This window comes from Solanum pennellii, chromosome 9 (genome assembly GCF_001406875.1).
Source record: "Solanum pennellii chromosome 9, SPENNV200".
NCBI lineage: Eukaryota > Viridiplantae > Streptophyta > Magnoliopsida > Solanales > Solanaceae > Solanum > Solanum pennellii.
The window spans coordinates 36,458,677-36,485,717 of NC_028645.1; the positions used below are offsets into that span (position 1 = coordinate 36,458,677).

At 36.9% G+C, this 27,041-nt stretch overlaps 1 protein-coding gene across 4 annotated transcripts in view; it reads right to left on the reverse strand.

The window, feature by feature from the left end:
* Nucleotides 1-3,633: 3,633 nt before the first annotated feature.
* Nucleotides 3,634-27,041, reverse strand: part of LOC107031370 (hemolysin A) — a 42,505-nt gene continuing 19,097 nt past the window's right edge. For 2 of the 4 annotated variants that reach the window (XM_015232706.2, XM_015232708.2), the window contains exons 9-10: nucleotides 18,752-18,815; nucleotides 3,634-3,835 (exon numbers count right to left, since the gene is read on the reverse strand). In XM_015232706.2, coding sequence (XP_015088192.1) covers nucleotides 3,798-3,835; nucleotides 18,752-18,815 — 102 coding nt within the window. In that variant the 3' untranslated portion in view covers nucleotides 3,634-3,797. Of the gene's footprint in view, nucleotides 3,836-18,751; nucleotides 18,816-27,041 lie in introns of those variants that run through there. The other 2 variants (XR_003580342.1, XR_003580341.1) reach the window with 2 other exon arrangements.

Consider the following 27,041-nt stretch of genomic DNA (forward strand, 5'->3'; position numbering starts at 1 on the left):
CTCTTCTCGCGGCTTTCCTTCTTGTGTTCATCGCCTATAATCACAAGAAAGGGATTAGATGCTAAACGACACATAGTGTCAAAACTCTACAGACACGACATAGGAGTATCAAAAAAAGAGAAGTTTTCTAATCATCACATAGCCTCTCGTCCATAATTGTGGCGCGCTTCACAACCATGAACAAGACACTAGGTAATGTGGTTTAGTGAGACATTGACCCTAAGGATATTTAACTTCATGCTCTGATACCAAGCTTGTCACACCCGGAGAGCATACCCTGGATGCGATCGGTGTCGTCGTCCTCTCAGAGAACTCAGACAAGCCTCTTAGCATTCGTTATAACATGTCATCAGTTAAAATTTGCGGAATATTAAAAACTTTTACATTCTACTTGAAGTATACTTAGACTTCATACTTATCATTCATAGACCATACGATATTCTAAGAAATAGTCTCACATATGTAAACCATCTAAAGAGTGCAAATCTGGACTTAGCCAATACGTAGTCAATATGCCATATACACCTTAATACAAAAGAATCTAAAGAAACATAATGGAAATAGGATATTCCTAATATCTAGTAAATTCTTCATAATCTGAAAATTAAATGATAGTGTCCCGATCATGAGGACCTACCAAGACATGGAGAAAGAGTTCCAAGCTTCTTCAAATCGACCTCCTTAACTTCAATGGCCGGAACCTACATTTGTAGTAATATAAAGTAATGGGGTTAGTGAGACACATGTACTAAGTATGGGTATATGCACATAACATATAAGGACATGCATTAAAAAGGATCATATATCATTTCATTAGAAAACATGCTAAGTCATGTGAACGTCTTCAATGCACATACCATAGAACATATACAAGTTAAGGATTCCATCAACATAAAGCATGATTGTAAGCAAATTCATATGACCATAGAGTCATATTAACTTTTCAAATTCAATATATCACGTAACATAGCATACAAAACACTTCCAATTATCCCATCCCCAACTGTCAAGTGCAATGGTCATGTGAAGCCCCATAACCCCACACAACCAAGTAGATAAGATAGGAGACCATAGGTAAAGTTTTGCTTCATATAACTAGTAACATAATTAGTCATCACTTCATATAGCAATATAACCTAATAACATATTCATCATAATGACCAACATCATATAAGTGTAACATCGTGTATCATAAACATATACCTTTCATGTTATCATATTACATAAGAATAATCTCCTAGGACTTCCATTAGAGTCAACTTGTGCAATGTCTAGGTAGAGTCTCATACCCCTACCTCTACTAAGTAGACTCATCAAGTCACCCTAGTAAACGTTCATTTACTTGTATTTCATTTTACATGAGGGAACATACACCTTAAACGACATAGACCATGTGATCTAAACATGGAATCAGATGTCATAAAACCCCACACCAAAAAAAAGGTGGTCTACCGGCCAAAGTAGAACCTAACATGACGTAGCTTTGTAGGTGGATCCACTAGCTAGTACCCTATGGTGGCAACATAGTCCAAGAACTAGGAGATGTACTAGAGACCCATAGTTCCACATTACATGGCAGCTTCAATCTCATGAGAGTCATTGGGAACCTACCTTCCCGCTAGCGAAGGAACACCTCTCATATCTAGTTCATCGGTGCTTAGCGTAAGTCCTTTTCTTGAAATAACCTTTAAGTTGTATTTTATCATAAACTTATCATAGGTCATAGGATATTAACTCCTTGTATAAACATGATCATGAACTCTTTGTGATTAGATGAGAATTTCATTTCATCATAACCCATTGTATGTGACATGAACATAACATAGTCATCTTGTGTAAAGCATACAAGAGAATGTCATAGCTTGCATTCTCGTATTCTTATCATGATCTCACATTTAGCATGTTCATAGCCCAGCATATTCACATAGCAACATCATACATACTTCCATAACATAGCATCATAAATTTATAGTCTAACATACACATTGGATAGTAATCACACTTCGAGGACTTACCTCTTGCTTCCAATAACTTTATTCATCTTACCATATTCATAACCATAATTAGTGAAATACTCAATAGCATAATGAATAACAACTCATCAAATCATATACAAGATCAATGCATAATGTAGGGTAAGGAAAAAGGGTCATTTAAGAATTCATTCTAGTCTAATTTTCCAATCCCTACGCACGTGTCATCAATCATGGGTATAACCCATTCAAAACCAATAACATTGATAATACACATGCTTCACACGAAAATAAATCCTTACAAGTCAAGAACTAAACAATACATGCATAATTAATCATAGAAAACAATTGTTTTTCATCAAAAATCATAAATCTGGAATTATGAAGAAAACCCGTTTTGTAGAGTAAAAACCCTAGTATTTGAAGTTCTTGAAAACGTATCTTGAAAGGACCTTTTGGGGAAAGGAATCCCAAGAGTGAAAAACCCATACCTTATAGATGAAGAATCCACGAAAATTGGATGAAAATCTTGGTGTCTTTGTCTTCTTCCTTAAGCTCTTCTTGTTCTTCAATGGAGTTTGAAAAAGAATGTTTTCTTGAGAGAATGAGAGAAATTCTATTTGATCTGGTTTGGGACGTGTAAAAGTGGTCTAAAACTGATCTAATATCAATATGTAGTGTCCTATGAATTACCCAAAATACCCTCCACTTAAATGGTTCTTTTTAATAAGTTAAATTACTAAAAATACGACTTTAACGATTCTGGGAAGTAGTTGCGCGTCACGGGGCCAAATCCCGTCATTTTTATTGAATTTTGAGTCGAGGCAGTAAGGTGCGTGTCAGACTTGAGTCGCAAGGTTGCCTCTCAAATCTTTAGGCAGAACACCTCGTGTTCAGCTCGCGTGGCGCACCACACCTCCACATCTTGCCTGCTCGCAGGCTGCCAGCAGCCTTCCCATGCATGTTTGGGTCCTCCCCAAGGACCCTTTGGGTGGTCCTTGAGGTGTCGTTACCGGACGTTTGGAACCTTTGTACCACATAATACCTAACCAGGGTCACTTTACAAGTTTTGGACTTTATTTGACACCTCAAAACATCAACCAAACATAGGGACGTCAACTAGTTGAAATTAGCTAGTTTGCAAACGTCAAGGTCTTTATTAGTCGTTTTGGCTCTAACCTTTTCCAAATGAGTTTAATACATTAATATAGGTCTCGAAACATCATTTTAAACATTGTTTGGTGGATTAATCTCTATTCTAAGTCATGGCATTTCTGGAGTGTTATAGAAAGATAATTCAAATACCTTTCATTAGGTACCTTGTATCCCACCTAACTCATCCTGTAATGAAAGTTATGGTTGTTTGAAATAAACTTAAAACATTGAAGAGTTCAGGAGCGACCTCAATGAATTATTTCTAGTTCTTTTTGGAACTCAAGATGCTACTGTCACACCCGGAGCCTACACCCTGGACGTGGCCGACACCCAATGACCATTGATAGCCTTGAGCGAACCCTTGGCCCTGCTAATTTAACTAAGCGGAAGACTAACTTAACTCAATTATGAAATAAGAACATTCTTAAGAAGAATACATAAAGTATAACAGTCTTGCCAAGATGACACTTAAATCTCAAAAAATTATATCTTAAATAAAAGAGACTTAACTGAATTAACTGACTATCCGTCTATGAAGGATTTAACAATATTGTGATGACTGTTGGGGCAGACCCCATAATATTCTGAAATTTAAAGACTGAAAAGCATATAAAAGGATCCTCCATAATGCAAAAAGGCTCAACACTGACTCTGAGTGCTCCAACTGGATCAACGATGCGCTTGGTGCTGATCCTGGTTACCTGCGTCTGCATCATAAGACGATGCAGGCCAATGGCTCAGTAAATTGAATGAACGAGTATGCGAGTTGAAATGCTAAAACACACTTAAGTTTGAAAAGGAGTAAGGAAGAACACTTACCTTAGCTTAGCTCAACTCATGTGTAACTACTCATTTCATTAATGCAATTTAAAAGAAATGTGCAATATAAAGAAAACTATCTAAAACATGCTGAAACTCTAATTGTATGCAATATACAATTAACTATGACATGCATATATATAAAATACAAGTAAACTGATGTATATGAAAATACAATTAATCTCTGTGTATAAAAATACATTAACTTTTGTGGGAGATTCTCTTAACCGACAACCATCACCATGAGCCTAAGCGATGGTACAACATTTTACCTCAGGCTGCCAAGGACGATCCTATACCTTTCCATCGGTATAGGACTTGACCTAACTTAGTAGATCCACAAGCTTAACTTACGTAATCATCTAAAAAGTATGACCTGTTAACACCCATGATACCTACATGGTTTACATAGGGACTTGAGTTAATTTGAACTCTTATCCCCACATAGGTGCTTAATACTACTCCCAAAATAAACTTTAGCTCATACTTTTAAAATAACTTCCTTTCTTTGGATTGAGATAATTTGCTCAACATTTTAGCTTAAAGAAGTTCCTTAGGAATCAATGTTTCCCTTTCTTGTTCAAAACTCTTTTTGATAAATCTTTGTTTCCTCTTAACTTAAATTAAAAAGAACATTTATAACTTTCTAGGGAATACTTATTTCCCTAATATCTTTTGAGAAAATGAACTCAACTCTTTGCTCTTTCCTTAACTTGAAACTTTTGATCGTAACCAACTCTTTAGGGAATACTTAGTTCCCTTATACTTCATTGAAGGAAAGACTTCAACTTTTACTCTTTCTTTAATTCAAAACTTGAGCATTAAAACAAAGTTAAAACGTTTAGAGAAGACTCTTGGAAGCTTTAAGAAACTTTACTTTAACTTATTTCATAGCTTTAGACTTAACTTCTTAATTCCCTTGACTTTCATCTTAACTCTCCTTGAATGAATTATGGATTCAAGGTTTCGATTTGTTTTTTTTATGATTTCTAGGTATTTAGAAATCATTTAAAGTAATTAGAGTCATTAGAAGATGTTAATGTACCTTAGAAGGATTTAAAAGGACTAAACTATGAAAACTTGACGAAAAACGTCGAGTTAGGCGTACAAGTGGCGCGCCGCGCCAGCCATAGTTGACTGAGGCCTGGTTCTAGCGCATTGGAGGAGCGCCGCGCCAGACTATGGTTGACTGAGGCCAATTTCTGTCACATTGCAGGTGCGCTACTCTTGCCCCTACCCAGGTACGTCTGACGAATTTTTGTACTCGTTTTTTATCTCCAAACTCTCCATACCTTCCTAGTTCTTTCACCAAACGATTGGGACTATTGGTAATATTGATAACTACTAAATTCAACTCAAAATAACTCGAAGAAACAACAATTGCAACCAACAATCCAATCAACAAGAAATCAAAACCTTCTTTCAAGATCTTAACTTCTAACATGAAATCAATTCATAAATTCACTGAATTGTAGAAAATTGGTGTGTGGGTGAATTATCCCAACACGAAAGATCCCACATACCTGAATATGGATCTCCCCCGATGAATTTCACTAGGATCTCTTAGCATTCTTGGTGAAATCTTTCTCTTTCTCCCTTCTTGTTCTTCTTCTCTTCTCTCTTCTCCAAAAATCCTAAGCGTAAAAAGTCTTTTTTTATTATCGGAACTAAAACTTGGTTTCACCCCAATTAGACCCTTAAAATAAATTGGGAAATAGTAGGATGAAAAGACCATTTTATCCTTACTAAAATCCGTAATGGACTTTTGTCAATCCAACAATCCAATTTCTGAAAGGCATATCTCCCTCATACAACATGGAAAATGAGCAAACTCGGCGCCTTGGAAAGATCTTCCCAAGGGATTTCCATCCATATAAAGAACATCCCCTAACTCCTCCTGATCTAGAAGTTATAGCCATTTGAAAATGACCAAAACTCACTTTTTAAACTTAGGAAAGTTTCCAGATTTTTCCTATTCTTTAAAAAAAATAATTATTCCTGGTTTCTTGGCTTAATCCTAGATATTTTGGATTACGAGATGTTACAATATCTCCCCCTTTGGAATATTCGTCCTCGAATGGGAACTTTTTTGCTAAGCTAAGGGTAGTAAGATCATTCAAACACTCAACAACAAAAGCAAGTAATAAGATGCTTACACATAGTCTTATAAAGTGCTAAGAAGAGAATTTAGTACCTTGATATGTGTTCTCTCCTAATTCAAAGAGATGTGGATATATCTTCTTCATATCCTCCTCATCTTCCCAAGTCACTTTTTCAACGAATTGGTTCCTCGAAAGGACCTTGATGATGCGATTTCCTTAGTTCTAAACTTGCAAATTTGAGATCTAAAATCTGGACTGGATCTCTTCGTAGGATAAGTTATCCTTAATCTTAACATCCTCTGTTGGTACAATAAATGAAGGATCACCCAAGCACTTCTTCAATATAGAAATATGGAATACCGGATGAATCGCTGCTAACTCTTGGGGTAGCTCCAACACATAAGCTACATTGCCAACTCTTTTGGAGATTCTGTAGGGACCAATATACCGGGAACTAAGTTTCCCATTCTTACCAAACCTCATAACACCCTTCATGGGTGAAACTTTCAGGTACACCCAATTATTCACCTCAAACTCTAACGGCCTTAACCTAACATCTATGTAGGACTTTTGGCAACTCTGTGTCGTTTCCAATCTCTCTTAAATCACTTTTATATCTCCATAGATTGATGAACTAGATATGGTCCTATCAACCCTGATTCACCAACTTTGAACCACGCAATAGGAGATCTACATCTTCTCTGATAAAGAGCTTCATATGGAGTCATTTGGATGCTCGAATGGTAGCTGTTGTTGTAAGCGCACTCAATGAGAGGTATTTGATCATCCCAATTCCCTTTGAAATCAATCACACAAGCTCTCAACATGTCTTCCAAAGTCTGGATAGTACGCTCTGCTTGTCCATCTATTTGAGGATGAATACTAGTGCTTAAGTTCACCTTTGAACCCAAACCCTTCTAGAAAGACTTCCAGAACTGTGCAATAAATTGTGCACCCCTATCTGAAATAATGGAAACTGGAACTCTATGGAGTCTTACCACTTCTTGAATGCACAACTTAGCATAATCCTCGGCTGTATAGGTAGTCTTTACCAGCAAAAAGTGGACTGATTTTGTCATTCTATCGACAATTATCCAAATAGAATCATGCTGCCTGCGAGATCTTGGCAGGCCTGTGATGATGTCCATATTAATCATCTTTCACTTCCATTCCGGAAGTTCTATAGTCTGAGCCAACTCTCCAGGCCTTTGGTGTTCCACTTTAACTTGTTGGCAATTCGAGCACTTGGCAACAAACTCAACAATGTCTTTCTTCATGCCTTCCCACCAATATACCTCTCTCACATCGTGGTACATCTTGGTGGAACCCGGTTGAATGGAATATCTGGAGTTATGAGCCTCCTCTAGAATCCTTTCTTGGAATCTATCGAGCCTAGGTACACACAACCTACCTTGATACTTCAACACACCATCTCCCCCTAGTTAAAAATACTCTTTGCTTATGAACATTTGATTTCAAGTCAAGAAAAATGGGATCTTAGTCTTGCTTTTATTTTACGTCAGATACTAGTGAATACTCAGCCCTATTAGTCACCACTAAAGTCTGACTCCCACGCCTGCAAGTCTGCGCACATCTTTAGCTAACTCCCTCTTTTCTTCTTCAATATGGGTGGTATCCCCATGAATAACCTTCTTAAGGCATCAACAACCACATTAGCCTTACTTGGGCGGTAAAGAATACTCATGTCATAATCCTTGAATAATTCAAACCACCTCCTATGTTTGAGATTAGCTCCTTCTAAGTGAACACATATTGAGGCTCATGTGATCAGTGAATATGTCAACATGAACATCATATGAATAGTGATGCCATATCTTCAAGGCGAAAACTACAGCAGCAAATTCTAAGTCATGAGTTGGATAATTCTTCTCATGAACCTTCAATTATCTTGAGGCATAAGCTATAACCTTGCCATTATGTATTAACACACAACTCAAACAAACTCTGGATGCATCACAATACACCACAAAACCTTGAGTACCCTCTGGTAAGGACAAAACTGGAGTGGTGGTCAATCTCTTTTACAACTCTTGAAAGCTTTTCCCACAAGCTTCAGCAGACTAAAACTTGACTGTCTTTTGAGTTAGCTTGGTCAAAGGAGACGAGATAAATGAAAACCCTTCAACAAATCTCCTATAATAGCCAGCTAACCCATGAAAAGCCTTATATCTGTTGGAGATGTGGGTCTAGGCCAACTCTGAACTGCTTCTATCTTTTGGATATCAACTCTAATCCCATCACCAGAAACAATGTGGTCCAAGAATGTCACAGACTTAAGACAAAACTCACACTTTGAGAACTTGGCATATAACTCCTTATCTTTCAAAGTCTGCAGAACAATTCTGAGGTGACTAGCATGATCTTCTTCATTCCTTGAATAAACTAGTATGTCATCAATGAAAACTATGCCAAACAGATCTAGATAAGGTTTGAAGACTATGTTCATAAGATCCATGAATGTTGTTGGTGCATTTTTCAAACTAAAGGACATGATGAAAAACTCATAATGCCCATACCTGGGTTTAAAAGCTGTCTTTGGGATGTCACATTCCATAACTTTCAACTGATCATAGCCTGATCTGAGATCAATTTTCAAGAAGCAAGAACCTACCTGAAGCTGGTCGAAAAGATCATTTATCATCGGAAGAGGATATTTATTCTTGATGGTCACCTTATTCAACTGATGGTCATCTATACACATCCTAAGGGAACCATCTTTCTTTCTCACAAAAAGACTGGAGTGCCGCAAGGTGAGACAATTGGTCAGATAAATCCTTTGTCTAACAAATCTTTCAATTGTTCTTTCAGCTCTTTTAATTGTAATGGTGCCACTCTATATGGCGGAATAGAGATAGGACGAGTATCTGAAATGATATCCATGCCAAAGTCTATCTCAGTCTCAGGAGGGATTCCGGGTAGATCATCAGGAAAAACTTCTAGAAACTCTTTTACTATACGAACTGATTGAAGGAAAAGTACCTCAACACTTGAGTCAATAACTGGGACTAAGTGATAGATGTTCGTTGAAACTAACTTCGTCACCTTAAGGGACGAAATAAAACAACCCCTAGGCACGACTGAACTACTACTCCACTCTATGACTGGCTCATTTGTAGTATGAAACTTGACCACTCAAATTCTACAATCTATTCGTGCATAACAGGCATGGAGCCAGTCCATACCTAGAATGACATCAAAATCCACCATGTCTAACTCTTCTATATTAGCCATGGTGTTCTTGTGATTGATAGAAATAGGACAATCACGATACACTCTTTCCGCTAGAATAAACTCCCCAACAGGTGTAGAAACACAGAAAGGTTCACAAAGTTTTTCTAGGAGAATCTCAAACTGATTTGCCACATAAGGAGTTTCAAAAGATAAAATTGCTCCTGGATCTAACAAAGCATAAACATCAAAAGTAAAGACTTTGATCATACCCATGACAACATTTGGAGATTTTTCTTGCTCTTGGCGGCTAGTGATTGCATAAAGACAGTTTGCCCCTGTGCCAGTACCAAAAGTGGCTCCTCTAGGTGCAGCCCTGTTTGGTGGCACAACTGATGAAGATTGAACTCTATTGCCTGGATTTCCACCACCTTGCCTATTCTTAGGGAACTCTCTCATGAAGTGACCCTCTTGACCAAACTAAAAGCAACAGTCTGCCTATCACGAGATTTACCGGGGTGGGTTCTACCACACCTACCACATGCACAAGCCCAACTACCTCTTTGTGCCACACTACCTTGGGACTTGGCTGGTCTAGCCTTGACGTTCTACAAATTTTGTCTATTACGCTCTCCTCTAATTCTGGGTGCAGGTGCACTAGAAGATGATGGTGCATTCCCCATTGGTTTTTGAAATTGTGGTCGACTTGAACCACCCTTTTTTTTACTAGACTCATTCGTTGTCACGACCCGAGCTACCCTCGAGACACGGACACGGGACCTAGGATGAAAAGTAATCCCAAGCTTACCCTACTGGCATGATCATAAGCATACTAAAGATAATAAATTAACGTTGAAGCTAAATCATAATTATAATGAAAAGATAGGGAATACCCATATACTATAACTGAGATATCTGAAACTGATGATTTTAATACAAAGAAAATATTAACTCAATAATAAGCTAAAACTAACTATGTCTGAAATAGCCTCTAACTGACTGTAAATGTTGGTACAGGACTAGCCAAGTCTAGCAAAACTGAAACTAAAGGACTAAAATACAGAAACTAAACTCATGACTATTGTCCTCGGAGAATGAGGACTCGCCACTGATTCTGCTGAACTGGAGATCGAGAATTGATCTAAGTGTGATCTGAGTACTAAGAATCTGAACCTATATCACGAGAAGATGTAGCACACGTATCCATCAGTACTTGAAAGGTATTGAGCATGTAGGATAGAGTAAAGTTGAAATAAAACATAACTGAACAAGCAAAAGCAAGTATAATATTCTGAACATGATATACTAAATTCTGAGCTAACTGGATGCGATGACCAAATTTATAACACGCTAAGACTGAATACTAACTAAATTGTAAATATAGTCAAAGCAATAGAGTCTGACTGAAATACGGGAGCTACTAATAACCGATAATAAAACCACATGAGCTAAATGTGGAGTCCAATGTATACGCCCCATCAAGAGGACCCTATATACCCTGCCAGAGGTAAAAAGGCATGCTCACGTGATCACTAAATTGATGCCCACAGAGGGGACTTACAACATACTTGGCTAGTAATTCTTAGACTATCTGGGTAAGCTGAACTCTAGTCCAACTCGGTATTATGCTACTCCCAAGGAATTAAGTAGTTAATTGGTTATGACAGAGTTTCTGTAAATACTGGATAGCTCAAACTGAACATGAAAAATGAGAATGCAACAATTAATATGATAATGATGCATTAATAACAGAGGCATGTATAAAATATTTAACCTAGCATGTGTAATTCAAGAACTAAAAATATATAGCTAGGGTTCTGAAATTCATGCAATAATTGAGTAAAAACATGATATTCTGATTTGGATTGTATAACTAACTAATTCATGATAATATGCTGATGTTCTTGAAATCCTAGGTCTAATCATGATAAGGAAATCCAGAATTTGACTAAAAACTAGGGACCCAATGGGTGAAAAGAACCCACTAGTGAAATCCCACATGCCTGGTGGTGAAATCCACAGAGAAGTCTTTAGAGTTCGGGGCTGGAACTGATGGAACCTTGTTGCGTTCTTGAACTAGGTTTCTTGACCTTTTTCTCCTCTCTTGCTTCTAATTTTCTAAGATTTGATTAATGATTTGACTTGGGTAAGTTCTAGTTATGATTGGAGGCATAAACTGACTAAAACCTCATGATTTAGGGTTTAAACGACGTAACTAGGGGCCAAACGAACAAGAAAAGACCACAAGACTCCTGACTTAAAAGTTGTCGGAGTTGACTGACAGACCGTAAGTCGACTAACGGTCCATACTGGTCGACCGTCGTTTGTGACTGAGAGTTGAAAGTGAGTTGATCAATCGACGGAGTCGACTGATGGACCATAAGTCTACTGACGGTCCGTAGTGGTCGACCGTCGTTTGCAACTTAGAACTGAGAGTCAACTGGCCCATCGATGGAGTCGACTGACGGTCTATAGTTGGCTTCGTCACTGGCACCCGCAACTTCTGAAAATCTGCATTTTTTTGTTCTATTTTGGATACATATTGTCATTCTGAGGACCTCCATCTGAGATAATAGACAAAGGAACCCTATGCAACCTGACTATCTCAATAATGTAAAGTTTGGCATAGTCCTCCACCCGAATCTGTAGTCTTGACCGCCAAAAAGCGAGATGCCTTAGTCATCCTATCAACTATCATCCAAATGGAGTCATGTTGTCTGCGAGTACGACGTAACGCTATGATGAAATCCATATTTATCACTGCCCACTTCCAAGTAGGAATGTCGGTCTCTTGAGTCATACCCTCTGGTTTTTGATGTTCTACCTTAACTTGCTGGCAATTGGGGCACTTACTCACAAAATCTGTTATATCCCTCTTCATCCCATTCCACCAATAACTTCCCATGGATCGCGGTACATCTTAGTGGAACCTGGATGAATAGAATATCTGGAGTTATTGGCTTCTGCAAGAATATGTTATCTTAACTCACCCACATAAGAAACACACAATCTATCCTCATAGCGAAGTACATCATCCCCCCCTTGGGAGAAAACCTCCACTCTCTGATTATGGAGTGCACGCTTAGGTTCAAGCAAGATTAGATCATTGTCTTCTTCTTTTCCTTAACCTCCACTACAAAAGAAGATTCTACCCTTTAACTGTTACACCACTATCTGATATGCTTATAAGGTGAACTTCCAAGCGAGCAAACCTGTGAACATCCTTCACTAGTTCCTTCCTTTCTTCCTCAACATGGGCTACACTACCTATTTATAATCTGCTAAAAGAATCTGCTACTACATTCGCCTCACCAGGTTGGTAATGCACACTCATATCATAATCCTTAAGGAACTCAAGTCATCTCCTCTGGCGAAGATTTAATTCTTTCTCGGTGAATACATATTGAAGGTCTTATAGACAGTGAACACATCTATATGAACACCATACAGGTAGTGTCTCCATATATTGAGTGCAAACACCACTGTTGCAAGCTCGAGGTCATGCGTTGGATAGTTCTTATCATGAACCTTAAGTTGTCTAGAAGCATAAGTTATAACCTTATCTTGCTGCATCAACACATAACCTAGGCCAACTCTGGATGCATCACAATAGATCACATAACCATTTGAACCCTCTGGTAGAGTCAAGACAGAAGTTGTGGTCAATCTAGTTTTCAATTCTGCAAAGTTTTTCTCACAATCATCTAACCATTGAAACTTGACCATCTTTTGAGTCAACCTAGTCAATGGCGAGGCTATGGATGAAAATCCTTCCACGAACCTTCTGTAATAACCTGCTAGCGTAAGAAACTTCTGATATATGTAGTAGAGGTACGTCTGGGCCATTGTTTCACTACTTCTATCATCTGGGAATCCACTCGGATCCCCTCGCTAGATAAAATGTGACCAAGGAAAGCAATGTATTGCAACCACAACTCACATTTGCTATACTTAGCTAATAACTAGCGATCTTTGAGAGTCAGCGGAACAACTCTCAAATGACTCGCATGTTCTTCTTCATTCCTTGAGTAAATAAGAATATCATTAATAAAGACGATAACAAACAAGTCCAAGTACTGTTTCATAACTACAAATTCATGAGGACCATACCAAGTCCTGAAGGCTGTCTTCGAAACGTCTGAACTAAGGTCTATCTTTGAAAAATGGCTAGCACCCTGAAGTTGGTAAAAAAAGTCATCAATCCTGGGGATGTGATACTTATTCTTGATTGTGACATTTTTCAACTGTCTATAGTCAATGCACATTCTGAGGGGACCATCTTTCTTCTTTACGAACAACATCGACGCACCCCATGGCAAAATATTATGTCGAATGAAACCCATATCTAGAAGTTATTTCAACTGATCTTTCAATTCCTTAAAATTTTTTGGCCCCATTCTGTAAGGAGGAATAGAAATAGGTTGGGTATGTGGAAGGATATCAATTCCAAAGTTGATTTCCCTTTCTGGAGGGACTCTGGGAAGATCTTTTGGAAACACGTATGGAAACTCACTGACTACAGGAACTGACTCAAGAGGGGTTTCAGAACTAGAATCCTTAACCTGAAATAGATGATAGAGATAAACCATAGAGATCAACTTTCTGGCCTTAAGGTAGGAAATGAATCGACCCATAGGTGCTAAGATACTACTGTTCCATTCTAAGATTGGTTCATTTGGAAAAAGAAAATAAATAATCCTAGTTCTACAATCGACTGAGCATAACATGAATGTAACCAATCCATGCCTAGAACGAAATCGAAGTTTACCAATTCTAAATCTGCAAGATTTGTTGAGGTGACTTTCTGAGAGACTGTGATAGGGCAATTTTTGTATGCCCGTCTAGCTATAATTGGGTCACCAACTGGAGAAGAGACTAAGAAAGGTTCTGAGAGAGTTTCTTGACTAACACTGAATTGGAATGCTATGTATGGAGTTACAAATGAGAGAGTAACCCCTGGATCTAACAATGCATAAACATCAAGGTCAAAGACTCATAACGTACCAGTGACTACATCAGGAGAACCTTCCTGATCCTGGCGAGCCTGAAGAGCATACAACCTGTTCTGGCGGTGACCACCACATGGTAGATGAGTTACCCTGCTGAATCAGGCGACTTGTTGGTGTTGCTGAAGTTATAGATTGAGTTCTACCATTGCTACCTCTTTGACCCTATCTAGAAGGACAATCCCTCAACGTTTGCAAGACTGACCGCATCCAAAGAATCCTTCCTTTCCTGCGAGGCACTCGCCTAGATGGTTCTTACCACACTTAAGGCAAGTAGGATAGTCTTGGTGCTTGAAACACTACCTTGAGACAGAGATCCTGGTGCCCTATCCTTCTGATCATACTTTTTCTTGAAGGATAGAACACTAGATAAGGAAGGGGATGGGGTCGAAGACTTCTGCTAAAATTGCGAGTAATTGCCACTACTCGACTTCTGTTGAGAGTAGTCATAGTTCCCAGTCCTAGCATTCTTATTCTCCTTGGCCTATTCCCTAAGCTTATCACCCTCAACGTGCTGAGCATGAGTCATAAGCCTAGTGATGTTCATGTCTCCCAGTAACATAGCATTTCTGCGCTCTGTTACACCAAATTAATACTCCATACAAGAACTTATTCATTTGAGCCTTAGAGTCAGCAACCATGTGAGGAGCATACCTGGAGAGTTAGTTAAACTTGAGTCCATACTCTTGTATAGTCATGTTACCTTGCCTTAAGTTCATGAATTCCTGGGCCTTTGCTTCTCTCAACTCTATTGGGAAAAACCTGTCCAAAAATGTCTCACTAAAGCAATCCCAAGTAATAGGATTTGCATCTGTACCTCTATTCTCCTTCCATTGAGTGTACCAGATATGAGACACATCTTTTAGCTGGTATGGCATTCCTAAATTTAGGTTTGGAGACTTCCTAATATGGGATTGGAGGAGTTGTGTTTGCATTCTTGGCATTCGCATTCCTGGCATTAGTTCTACGATGAGGCATGATCTTAAATGTAGAACGTCAAGTTAAGAATGGAATTAGATCATTCCTTACGCACGATAAGAGTAACAAGAAAGTGAAGTTTTTCTAAAACACTTGATAGCCTTTCTCTCATTAGATGTGGTGCACTTCACACCCATGAAAGGGACTCTACTTAGTGCGGTTTATCACACATTCTAGGACACTTAAACCTAGTGCTCTGATACCAAGTTTTTCACGCCCCGAGCTACCCCCGAAACGCGAACACGGGACTTAGGTTCACAAGTGATCCCAAACTAACCCTGCTGGCATGATCATGAGCATACTAAAGATAATAAACTGATGCGGAAGCTAAATCATAATGAAAATGAAAATATGGGGAATACCTATATGCTATAACTGAGATACTTAAAACTGATGAGTTTAATACAAAGAAAATATTAAATCAATACTAAGATAAAACTGTCTGAAAACAGCCTCTAACTGACTAGAAATGTTGGGACAGGCCGCAACCAAGTCTAACAAAACTGAAACTACAGGACTAAAATATTGAAACTAAACTAATGACCATTGTCCTTGGAGAATGGACTCACCATCGATTCTACTTAAATGGAGATCGGTAATTGATCTAAGCGCGATCTAGATACTGAGAACCTGAACCTACATCACGAGAAGATGTAGCGCACATATGCGTCAATACTTGAAAGGTACTGCGCATGTAGGATAGAGTAAATCTGAAATAAAACATAATTGAACAAACAAAAACAAGTATAATATTTTGAACATGATATACTGAATACTAGGCTAATTGGATGCAATGACCAAATTTATAACATGTTGAGACTGAATGCTAACTGAACTGTAAATATGGTCAGTGCAATAGATTATGACTGAAGTGTGGGAGCTAATAATAACCGATAATAAAACCCATGAGCTAAATGTGTAGTCTATGTATACATCCCATCGAGAGGACCCAATATACCATGTCAAAGGCATAAAGACATTTTGACGTGATCATTAAATTAATGCCCACAGAGGGGACTTACAACCTACTTGGCTAGTAGTTTTGGGACTATTTGGGTACGTTCAACCTCAGTCCAACTCGGTGTTATGCTACTCCCAAGAAATTAAGTAGTAAACTGATTATGATTGAGTTTCTGTAAATACTAGATAGCTCAAATTGAACATGAAAATTGAAAATGCAACAATTAATATGATAATGATGCATTAATAACTGAGGCATGTATAACTAAATAATTGAAATATTTAACCTAGCACGTGTAATTCAAGAACTAAAGAAATACACAACTATGGTTCTCAAATTCATGCGATAAATGAGTAATAACATGGTAATTCTATTTGAAATATATAACTAACTAATTCATGATAATTTGTTGAAATTCTAGAAATCCTAGGTCTAATCATGATAAGGGAATCATGAATTTGAATAAAAACTAGGGACCCAATAGGTGAAAGGAACCCACTAGTGAAATCCCACATACCTTGTTGTGAAATCCACAAAGAAGTCTTTAGATTTCGGGGGTGGAACTGATGGAACCTTGTTGCGTTCTTGAACAAGGGTTTTTGACCTTTTTCTCCTCTCTTGCTTCTAATTTTCTGTTTTTTTATTAATGATTTTGACTTGGTTAAGTTCTAATTATTTTTGTAGGCTTAAAATGACTAAAACCTCATGATTTATGGTCTAAACTACGTAGCTTAGGGGTCAAACGAACAAAAAGACCAAAAGACCCCTGACTTAAAAGATGTCACAGTCACTAACAGAGTCGATTGATGGACTCTAAGTCGACAAACGTTCCATATTGGTCGACCATCATTTGTGACTGAGAGTTGAAAGTCATCTTGCGAATTGACGGAGTTGACTGATGGACCATAAGTCAATTGAAGGTCCGTACTAGTCGATTGTTCGTTCGCGACTGTGAATGGAAAGTAAGCTGATTAATTGACGAAGTTGACTGAAGGTCCGTACTGGTAGACCATCGTTTGCAATTGAGAATTGGAAGTAAGTTGATCAATCGACGGAGTCGACTGACGTTCTGTGGTGGTCGACCGTTGTTTGTGACATAGAACGGAGAGTCAGTTGTCCCCTCGACAGAGTCGACTGATGGACCGTAAGTCGACTAACGGTCCATAGTTGGCTTCGTTGCTGGCACTTACAACTTCTAAAAATCTGTATATGTTGGTACCATATTGGATAGAGGGTGTTACATTCCCAGTCTTTGCTTTCTTGTTCTGGTGCTCCTTTCTGTGCCTCAGCTTCTCTTTCTCTACTTGCTGCGCATAGTTCATTAATCTTGAAATTTACATATCCCCAATCAACATTGCGGTCGTACCTTTTTTACTTGAAGCACGACCAAGGCCAGCAACAAACAAGCTCATTCTGCTCCTCATATACTTAACCATCTCCGCAGCAAAGCGAGACAGTTGGGTGAACTTTAACCCATACTTATGAACACTCAAGGAGTCCTGTTTCAAAGTACGGACTCCCGTACCTTTGCTTCCTTTAATTCTCGAGGGAAAAATGGTCCAATAAGTCTTCTTCAAAGCAATCCCAACTTGGATGTGGTGCATTCTCATCTTTGTTCCCTTTCCACATATCAAACCAAGTCCTAACCACATTCTTAGTTGATATGCGTCTAGTTCAAACCATTCAATATCCACCACATGCATCACCTGAAACACCCTCTTCAACTCTTCCACAAAGTTTTTCAGATCCTCAGTAGTGCTTGAACCAGAAAAACTTGGGGGATTCATCCTCAAGAATTCCTGAATTCTCGAAGTGTGAGCCCCTTCTTGTCAAGCTCCTCTTTGTTGTCCGACTTGGTTGGTCACAGGTTTACTCAACATCCGGATAGCCTCATGGAATTCAGCGTTCGTGACTTCTCCTTGAGGTTGCATATTCCGTGCATTAGGTACCTCTAGCTCTTCGACATTCCTTCTGGTTGGACGACCTCTTGCTACTCTTCGAGGAGGCATGTTAATCTAAAACATGCGTAAGCACGAATTAGAGGGAAACTTTTTAGAGATAAACTCTAACGCACCAAAAAGGAATATGAAAGAAGTGAAGAATTCCTAGATGTTGTAGTCTCCTAATCATAGAAGTGGCGCGCTTCACATTGATGACTAAGACTCTACAGACACGGCTTCATAGAATCCCTAGGAATCTTGAACTCTGTGCTCTAAACAAAGTTTGCCACACCCGGAGCCTACACCCTGGATGTGGCCGGCACCCAATGACCATTGTTGGCCTTGAGTGAACCCTTGGCCTAGCTTACTTAACTCAGCGGAAGACTAACTTAACTCAATTATGAATAAAAACATTCTTAAAAGGAAGACTTAAAACAAAATAGTCTGGCCAAAATGGCACTTAAATCTCAAAACATTATATGTGAAATAAAAGAGACTCAACTGAATTAAATGACTATCCGTTTGTGAAGCCTTTAACAATATTGTGATGAATGTTGGGCCCACACCATTCTAAAATTTAAAGACTAAAAAGCATATAAAAGGATCCTCAGAATGCAAGAAGGCTCACCACTAACTCTGAGTGAACAAACTAGATCAACAATGCGCTGGGTGCTAGTCCTGGTTACATGTGTCTGCATCATATGACGATACAGGCCAACTAGAATCAGTACATTGAATATACGAATATGAGAGTTGGAATGCTAAAACACACTTAATCTTGAAAAGGAGTAAGGACGAACACTTACCTTGGCTCAGCTCAACTCATGAATAACTACTCATTCCATTATAATGCAATTTAAAAGATATGTGCAATATAAAGCAAATTGTCTTACACATGCTGAAACTCTAATTGTATGCAATATAAAATTAATTATTACATGTATATAAAAAAAATACAAGTAAACTGATTTATATGAAAATACAATGAACCTCTGTGCATAAAAATACATTAACTTTTGTGGGATATTTTCTTAACCGACAAACATCATTATGAGCCTAAGCAATAGTACAACGTTTTACCTCAGGCTGTCAAGGACCATCCTATACCTTGCCATCGGTATAGGACCTTACTTAGCTTAGTGGATCCACTAGCTTAAATCACGTGATCATCTAAAAAATATGACTCGTTAACACCCATGATGGCTACATGGTTTACATGGGGACTTGAGTTAATATGAACTCTTATCCCCTCATCGGTGCTCAATACTACTCTCAGAATATACTTTAGCTCATACTTTTAGAACAACTTCCTTTCTTTTGGTTGAGATGATTTGCTCAACACTTTAGCTTTAAAAAGCTCCTTTGGAATCAATGTTACCCTTTCTTGTTCAAAACTCTTTTGGGAAATCTTTGTTTCCTCTTAACTTAAATGGAAAAGGAACATTTATAACTTTCTAGGGAATACTTAGTTCCCTTATATCTTTTGAAAAAATGAACTCAACTCTTTACTATTTGCTTAACTTGAATCTTTTGATCTTTATCAACTCTTTAGGGAATACTTAGTTCCTTTATACTTCTTTGAAGGAAAGACTTCAACTTTTACTCTTTCTTTATTTCGAAACATGAGCCTTAAAACAAAGTTAAAACGTTTAGATAAGACTCTTGGAAGCTTTAAGAAACTTTACTTTAACTTACTTCATAGCTTTAGACTTAACTTCTTAACTCTCTTGACTCCATCTTAACTTTCCTTGAATGGATTATGGATTCAAGATTTCGATTTGGATTTTTTTTTAATGATTTATAGGTATTTAGAAATCATTTGAAGTAATTAGAGTCATTGGAAGATGTTAATGTACCTTGCAAGGACTTAAAAGGACTAAACTACGAAAACTAGACAAAAAACGCCGAGTTAGGCATACCGGTGGCGCGCCGCGCCAGCCTCAATTGACTGAGGCATGGTTCTGGTGCACTCGTGGCGCGCCACGCTAGGCCTTGGTTGACTGAGACCAATTTTTGGCGCACTACAGGCGCGCCGCATCTGCCTTTACCCAAGTACGTCTGACGAATTTATCAACTCGATTTTCATCTCCAAACCTTCCTAGTTCTTTCACCAAACAATTGGGACTAGTGGTACTATCAATAACTACTGAATTCAACTCAAAATAACTCAAAGAAATAAGAATCTAACCAACAATGACTGCCAACAATCCAATCAACTAGAAATCAAAACCATCCTTCAAGAACTTAACTTTTAACATGAAATCAATTCATAAATTCGCTGAATTGTAACAAATTGGTGTATGGGTGAATTAGCCCAAGATGATAGATACCACATACCTAAATAGGGATCACCCCCGATGAATTTTACTAGAATCTCTTGGCGTTCTTGGCGAAATCTTTCTCTTTCTCCCTTCTTCTTCTTCTTCTCTTCTCTTTTCTCTCAAACCCTAAGCGTAAAAGTCTTTTTCTAATCTAAACTAAAACTTGGTTTTACTCCAATTAGACCCTAAAACAAATTAGGAAATAGTATAAAACTAATTAGGAAATAGTAGGGTGAAAAGACCATTTTACCCTTACTAAAATTCGGAATGGACTTTCCTCAGTCCAATAGCCCAATTTCCGAAAGGCATATCTCCTCATATGACATCGAAAATGACCAAACTCGGCGCCGTTAGAAAGATCTTTCCAAGGGATTTCCATCCACATAAATAACTGCCCCTAACTCCTCTTGAGCTAGAAGTTATGGCCGTTTGAAAATGACCAAAACTCACTTTTTAAACTTAGGAAATTTTCCAAATTTTTCCTATTCTTTCCAAAAATAACTATTCTTGGTTTCTTGGTTTAATCCTAGCTATTTCGGATGACGAGATATTACATCTACATCTACTGACTTAACACTCAAGAAATTTTAATTCCTTGGTGAAAATCTCACTCTCTAAGAAGAAAGATTTGAGTCTTAGTTCAAAAATTTGCTGGGGTGTTACAATAGTAACAAATACTTAGAACAATAATTTTACAGAAACATAAACAACAAAGTTAAAAGCATGTATTCAAAAATAACAATCAATAATATAAGTATAAATTAATGACCGCAAAAAAACATACCAAGATCTGTAACAATAGAATGATTTAGAATCGGAAAAATTGAGCCTACTGAATGCACAATGTCCCCTTAAGGAAATTATTCTCCTCTAGTAGCCGAGGTTTAAAGGAATAAATCATCTCATGATAGAATGATTCTATTCACGAGTATATCAATACAAAAACAATAGTGTCAATGAGTCATTCGACAGGAGCAAAGTACATAAATGTTTAATTGTAAGAAGAAGAAGAAGAAGTTCAAAATTTTCATTGTTTTAAAATGGAGAAAATGGTCTAGCCCCCCCCCCTCCCCCCTCCAACCTATACTTGAAATCCCAACTACACACTCCAACTTTACGGGTGTCCAATTACCCCCTGAACATTTTATTTCATTATTTAAACACACTTGAGTGTTGACCTATCATAGAAGGTGAGAACACCTCCTCTAGGCACATTAGAAGGTGAGAACACCTTAAATTTTGACGAAAAATTTCTCTTTCTCTAATGGTATCTTCCCAACCATTAAATAAACCATTGTTTCTTCTTCCCCACCATTAATCATTGTTCCCTTTTTAAAAATTTCACGATTTTCTATCAAAAATAGGTAGGTTTTAATTGTTTATGTTCCTTTCTACTTTAAATCTTGAATTTAGGATTTATAATCTGCTCTAATTTCTTATTTAGGTCTCTAATTTTGAATTTGAATTTTTCTTGAAATTCATCAAAAATGAAAAATGAAAACTTGAATAAGCTTTATGTGGATGAATAAGACCCAATGCTCAACGCTGTAGTGAGATGCAAACATGGAATTTCGCTGAATTTGCAAACTTCTTGGTCAAAATTAAATCAGGGAAGAAGATTTTAGTCTTGCCCATGCTATGGTGCATGTGTTTTTACTTGTATTCTTACTTCACTTTATATTGCACGATGCTAATGTACTATTTCTGGATTATTTTCGGTCTAAAAATTGCAATTTTTTTCAATGGAGGGAAAGAAGAAGTGGATCCAAGATAAAGTTTTATCCTTCTAAGATTGGTGAACAAAATCAATGAGTTGGAGCAAAAATTATAGACTAAACAGGTTCATATAGACAAGTTGAGTAACTCTAATTTGTTATTGGAGAGGAGAATCAATAGAAGGTGGAAATGGAGTAGGTTCTGTAAGAAGATACTTTTATGTATTTTGATTATTGTTGTTGCTATGTTCATCAGCAACCAATCCATTCAAGGGTAGTATTTGATTTTGATTTCTCTTTGATTTGTATTAGTGTTATCTTTAATTAGAGTTTTCAGTGTATGTGACACAGTATATGATGTCAATTGAAGCTTGTATGAATATGCAACACTTCATCTGTAAACTGAACAACCAACAAACCTAGTCATTTTATTCATACTTTAACATAGAAAACACAACACCATTTGTAAAACATATAACCAACAAAACATTATTTTTATAGTCTATTGAACCAACGCAACACCATATGTGAACACACTTGAATAGCCAATACAATTCGAAAGACAACACCCAACTACACACAACATCACCTTTCATTCATAAGGCATCACATAAGCAAAATTTACCAAAATAAAGTCATATTCATAAGGCCTCACATAAGGCAGAATTTACCAAAATAAAGTCATATTTAGAAGGCCTAACATAAGACAACATTTACCAACAAACAAAACCCAAAATAGTAGGCCTGTAATGCAATAGTTAGCATGTCTCCATTAACTTAAAAGTGCTTAAATACATCTAACATCACTGCAATTTCCATGGCATATTTGATTGTAAAGAAGTGTCATTTTGACTTGGATTATTTGAACTACTTCCCATTGTCTTCTTTCTTTGATTCTCTCTAAGCTCATGAAGTTTGATTATTCAGATTGTTGCTTTACCATTACATTTCAGCTTAGTTATATAACGTGGTGTATAACCAATGCCACCAGTTAGATCAGATGATCTTGTCACTTTTTCTTGTCCAGTAGAGTAGATCTTACTACTTGGCATGCCAAACTATAGTAAAATTTAGGATTATAATTCAATATTTGAGTTGTTTAAATAAACAAAATAGTGTTATATCAAAGACTCACATTCATGACTTTAAAGCCAATCGCAACTTGGAACACACCCATTCCCATTACTCTTGGTCTTTTCTCTAGAGATGTGTTTCCTTTACCCCTACCTCTTCCCCATGTAGTAGCACCAACTACTGAAGATGATGCATGATAAGTAGGAGGAGCAAAAGAGGATGCAGGAAAATCAACAGGTGCAATAGGTAGGGGAGGTGCACTAGGTGCTACTGATGATGTTTTTATGGTCTTCCTCTTCCTCTTTTTAGTGGAGGCTCACCTTCTGATGGTGTTGATGGAGTTTTTTATGTACAAATAAGAGAAAAAGTAAGTCATAAATTAAGAAAAAGTAAAACCAGTTCTAATATTACCTTTGGTTTGCCTCTTCCCCTGCCTGAACCTTTTTGTTTTGCCCTTACTGTGATGTAGTAGGTGATGGTGCACTATGTCTTGTTGATGACTCAACACATTCTCTTTGAGGACACACTCTCTTGTTATTAGGGGTGTGCACTATTTGGTGTGCGCGTGTGTACTTAATTATGGACATACTCTATCTTGAGGGCAATCCAAAAATGGAATAGTACTTAAAACATAGTATTATTGTAGCACATAATACTAAGACGAACATAAATACAATATAGTAGCATTAGATTCTCTATAAACATAATACTAAGACGAACACATATACAACATAATACCAGCTTCTTGAACATAATGCTAATAAAAACATAAATACAACACTCCATGAATATAATTAAGACGAACATAAATACAAAATTACTGACTTAGACGAGAAAGGAAAAAACCTAATTTTATGGAAAATGTGGTATATATGGTGTAAATGAACGCCTAACACTATAATCATAAGCCACACATAAGATCTCACAGAATGTTGCTCTTACTTTCATGAAATAGTAGAAATCCTAAGGGATAATGCACAAACTCGAAATGAGGGATAAAGAACTAAGCTTTTACTAAATCAGCTGAAAAACTACAAAATCAAGTTGAAAATACACAGCAAAATCCTTTGATCATCTCCATAAATACATATGCAAATGCAGAAGGAGAAGAAAGGAGAAAGGATAATTTTTGGATCTTTTACGTTTTTAGGAGGGAAATGGGGAAAAAAAAAGAAGCGGGAATTGAAGAGGTGGGGGACCCAGCGCGTGCAATCATCTTGGACAAGTTATTTAGTTTATGTCTTGAGGTCAGCACTCATGTTTCTATTAATTAGAGAAATAAAATGTTCACCGGGTAATATGACACTCGTGAAGTATGGAGTGTGTAATTGGAATTTCGACTTTCAGGTATAGGTTGAGGGGCTTTTAGACCATTCTCTTTTAAAATGAGAGAAAATTGCTCTATTTATAGACAACAAAGAGTAGTGTGTACAAATGGTTATAATGTATTATTGGAAAAATTCACAACTCTTTGCAAAAGTTACAACCCTTCGGAATGATTACAACTTTCATAAAAATCACCATTTTTCATTAAAGTCTCAACTCTTCATAAAAGTTGCAATTTTTCATAGAAGTTGCAACTTTTCATGAAAGGGGGAGACTAATTTTGGAAATAAAATAAATTAAAAGGGAATTTTTGTTTGTGGTGAAGCCATGTAGGCGAGTCTAGGTACTATTTTATACTAAAAAGTAAATTCATATAAGTAAATTCATTTTCACTAAGTTGTATTAATTTAATTGATAATGATTTAAAAATAATTTTTCAGAAGTCAATTGAAAACAGGTAAGAAATTGTATTATTTTTTTATTGAACCCTTTTTTATTTACAATCTTAAATATTAATTAAGTTGTTTTAGAGAAATTATCTTAATAAATAATGTTATATCACTTTTACAACATATAAAAATTAAGGGAAATGGTCTGATTTACCCATGAACTTTATGTTTTGGAGCTGATATACCCCTCATTTAAAAATTGGCTCATATATGCCCCTACCGTTATAAAATAACTCATATACGCCCTTTTACTTAACAGATTAATATTTAATAAATTGAAAATTCATTTTTTTAACTTTAATTTAAGAAAATCCCATGTGGCATTTAAAATACCCCACCTTCCACCATACCCACCCGACCCAATACCCACTCCAATTAACCCAACTCATTTCATTTCGTTGTTTCCACTTTCCATGATCAAATGAAACAAAAAATAAAAAAATGTGAGAGTTCCGCTGAGCACTAAACTAGAGTCAATTGGTCTCAAAACTGTTAACTTATGACGGAATTAGAAGTTTTCACAAATTTCTTTGAAGTTGTTAGATAGCTTGAATGATGACATAGATTTATTTGGAGTCAATCTCGGAGATAAAATATCAATGGTTTTATCGCCGAGCTCTTGATAAATGAGAAGCAATTCTACAATCCGAGTGATTCTTGAAATATAATTTTAGCTCTGACGTGAAATGTCAAAGAGTCATTGATGATTCTAACTCATTTTTTTAATGTTTCAAACATGTTCATTTCATTACTAAATGATACAGAAGTTGATCAATCCATTACATAAAGCCTAATAAGATTCATAAAAGTTGTCATATACCTTTCTTGTTTCCGTCTCATAAATTATCATTGGTTTCAATAGTGGATCTTCTTCATTCCCGATCTCAAGATCGTAGAGATCATTAGGTCCTAATAAAACATTTGACTTTTGTTTATGTGTAGGTGGGAATATGAAATGGAATGGGTGAAGTTAATTTGAGTGGGTGGGTTTATTTTGTTTCTAATTGGGTCGGGTGGGTATAGTGGAAGGTTGAGTATTTTAAAGAGGAAATCTTACATATAGCCACTCAAAAATAGCTTAATTACTCTCCATAGCTATAGTTTGATAATTACAATTCGTAGCAACATGTTATAGGGAGGAGCGAGGAGAGCGAGACTGAGATAGAGAGAGAGGAGAGCGAGAGGGCAAAGAATGGAAGAGAGGTGAATTTTATATGTATACCGGTTAGATAACTGTATATTATGCATATGTATTTGTATATATGACAAGCGAGATTGGTAGAGGATGGAGAGAGACGAGCGAGATTGGGAGAGAGGAAAGAGGCGAGAGAGATTGGGAAAGGGAGGAGAGAGGTGAGGGAGAGAGGGCAGAGAGTAGGAAAGAGGTGAATTGTATATTTATATTGGTTAAATAATTGTAATATTATACATATAAATTTGTATATATGGCAAGCAAGATTGGAAAAGGGAGGAGAAAAGTGAAATTAGGATAGGGAGGAGAGGCGAGCGAGACAGGGTAGAGAGAGAGAGAGAGGTGAATTGTATATTTAGTTAGATAATTGTATATTGTACATTCTAATGAATTATACACACAAACGTGGCTAATTATACAAACTCGAAGTCAGCCCCCGTAAATAATGTATAATGTTAGTCGCGAGGGGTAATTATATGAGACTATAGCTATGATGAGTAATTAAGTAGTATAAGTTTGCTAAACCGCATAATTTTTCCTATCTCACGTGTCATTTTCTTAAAGTAAAGCTAAAAAAGAATTATTTTTTTAATTAAATACTAATATATTAGTTAAAAAGACATATATGAGTCATTTCTATAACATGTCGAAAATATCTTTTACTTGCTGCCCCAAGACTTTTTTTATTTTTTTAAATTATTTATATTATATTCGATACACTAATAGAAATCGTGCATATCTAACACAAAATGAGAAAAAAGTAAAAAAAAAATAGGAGTGAAGGATTAAATGGGGTAGAATTTTTATTTTTTAAAAAATAAAATAATATCAATTTTTTCGG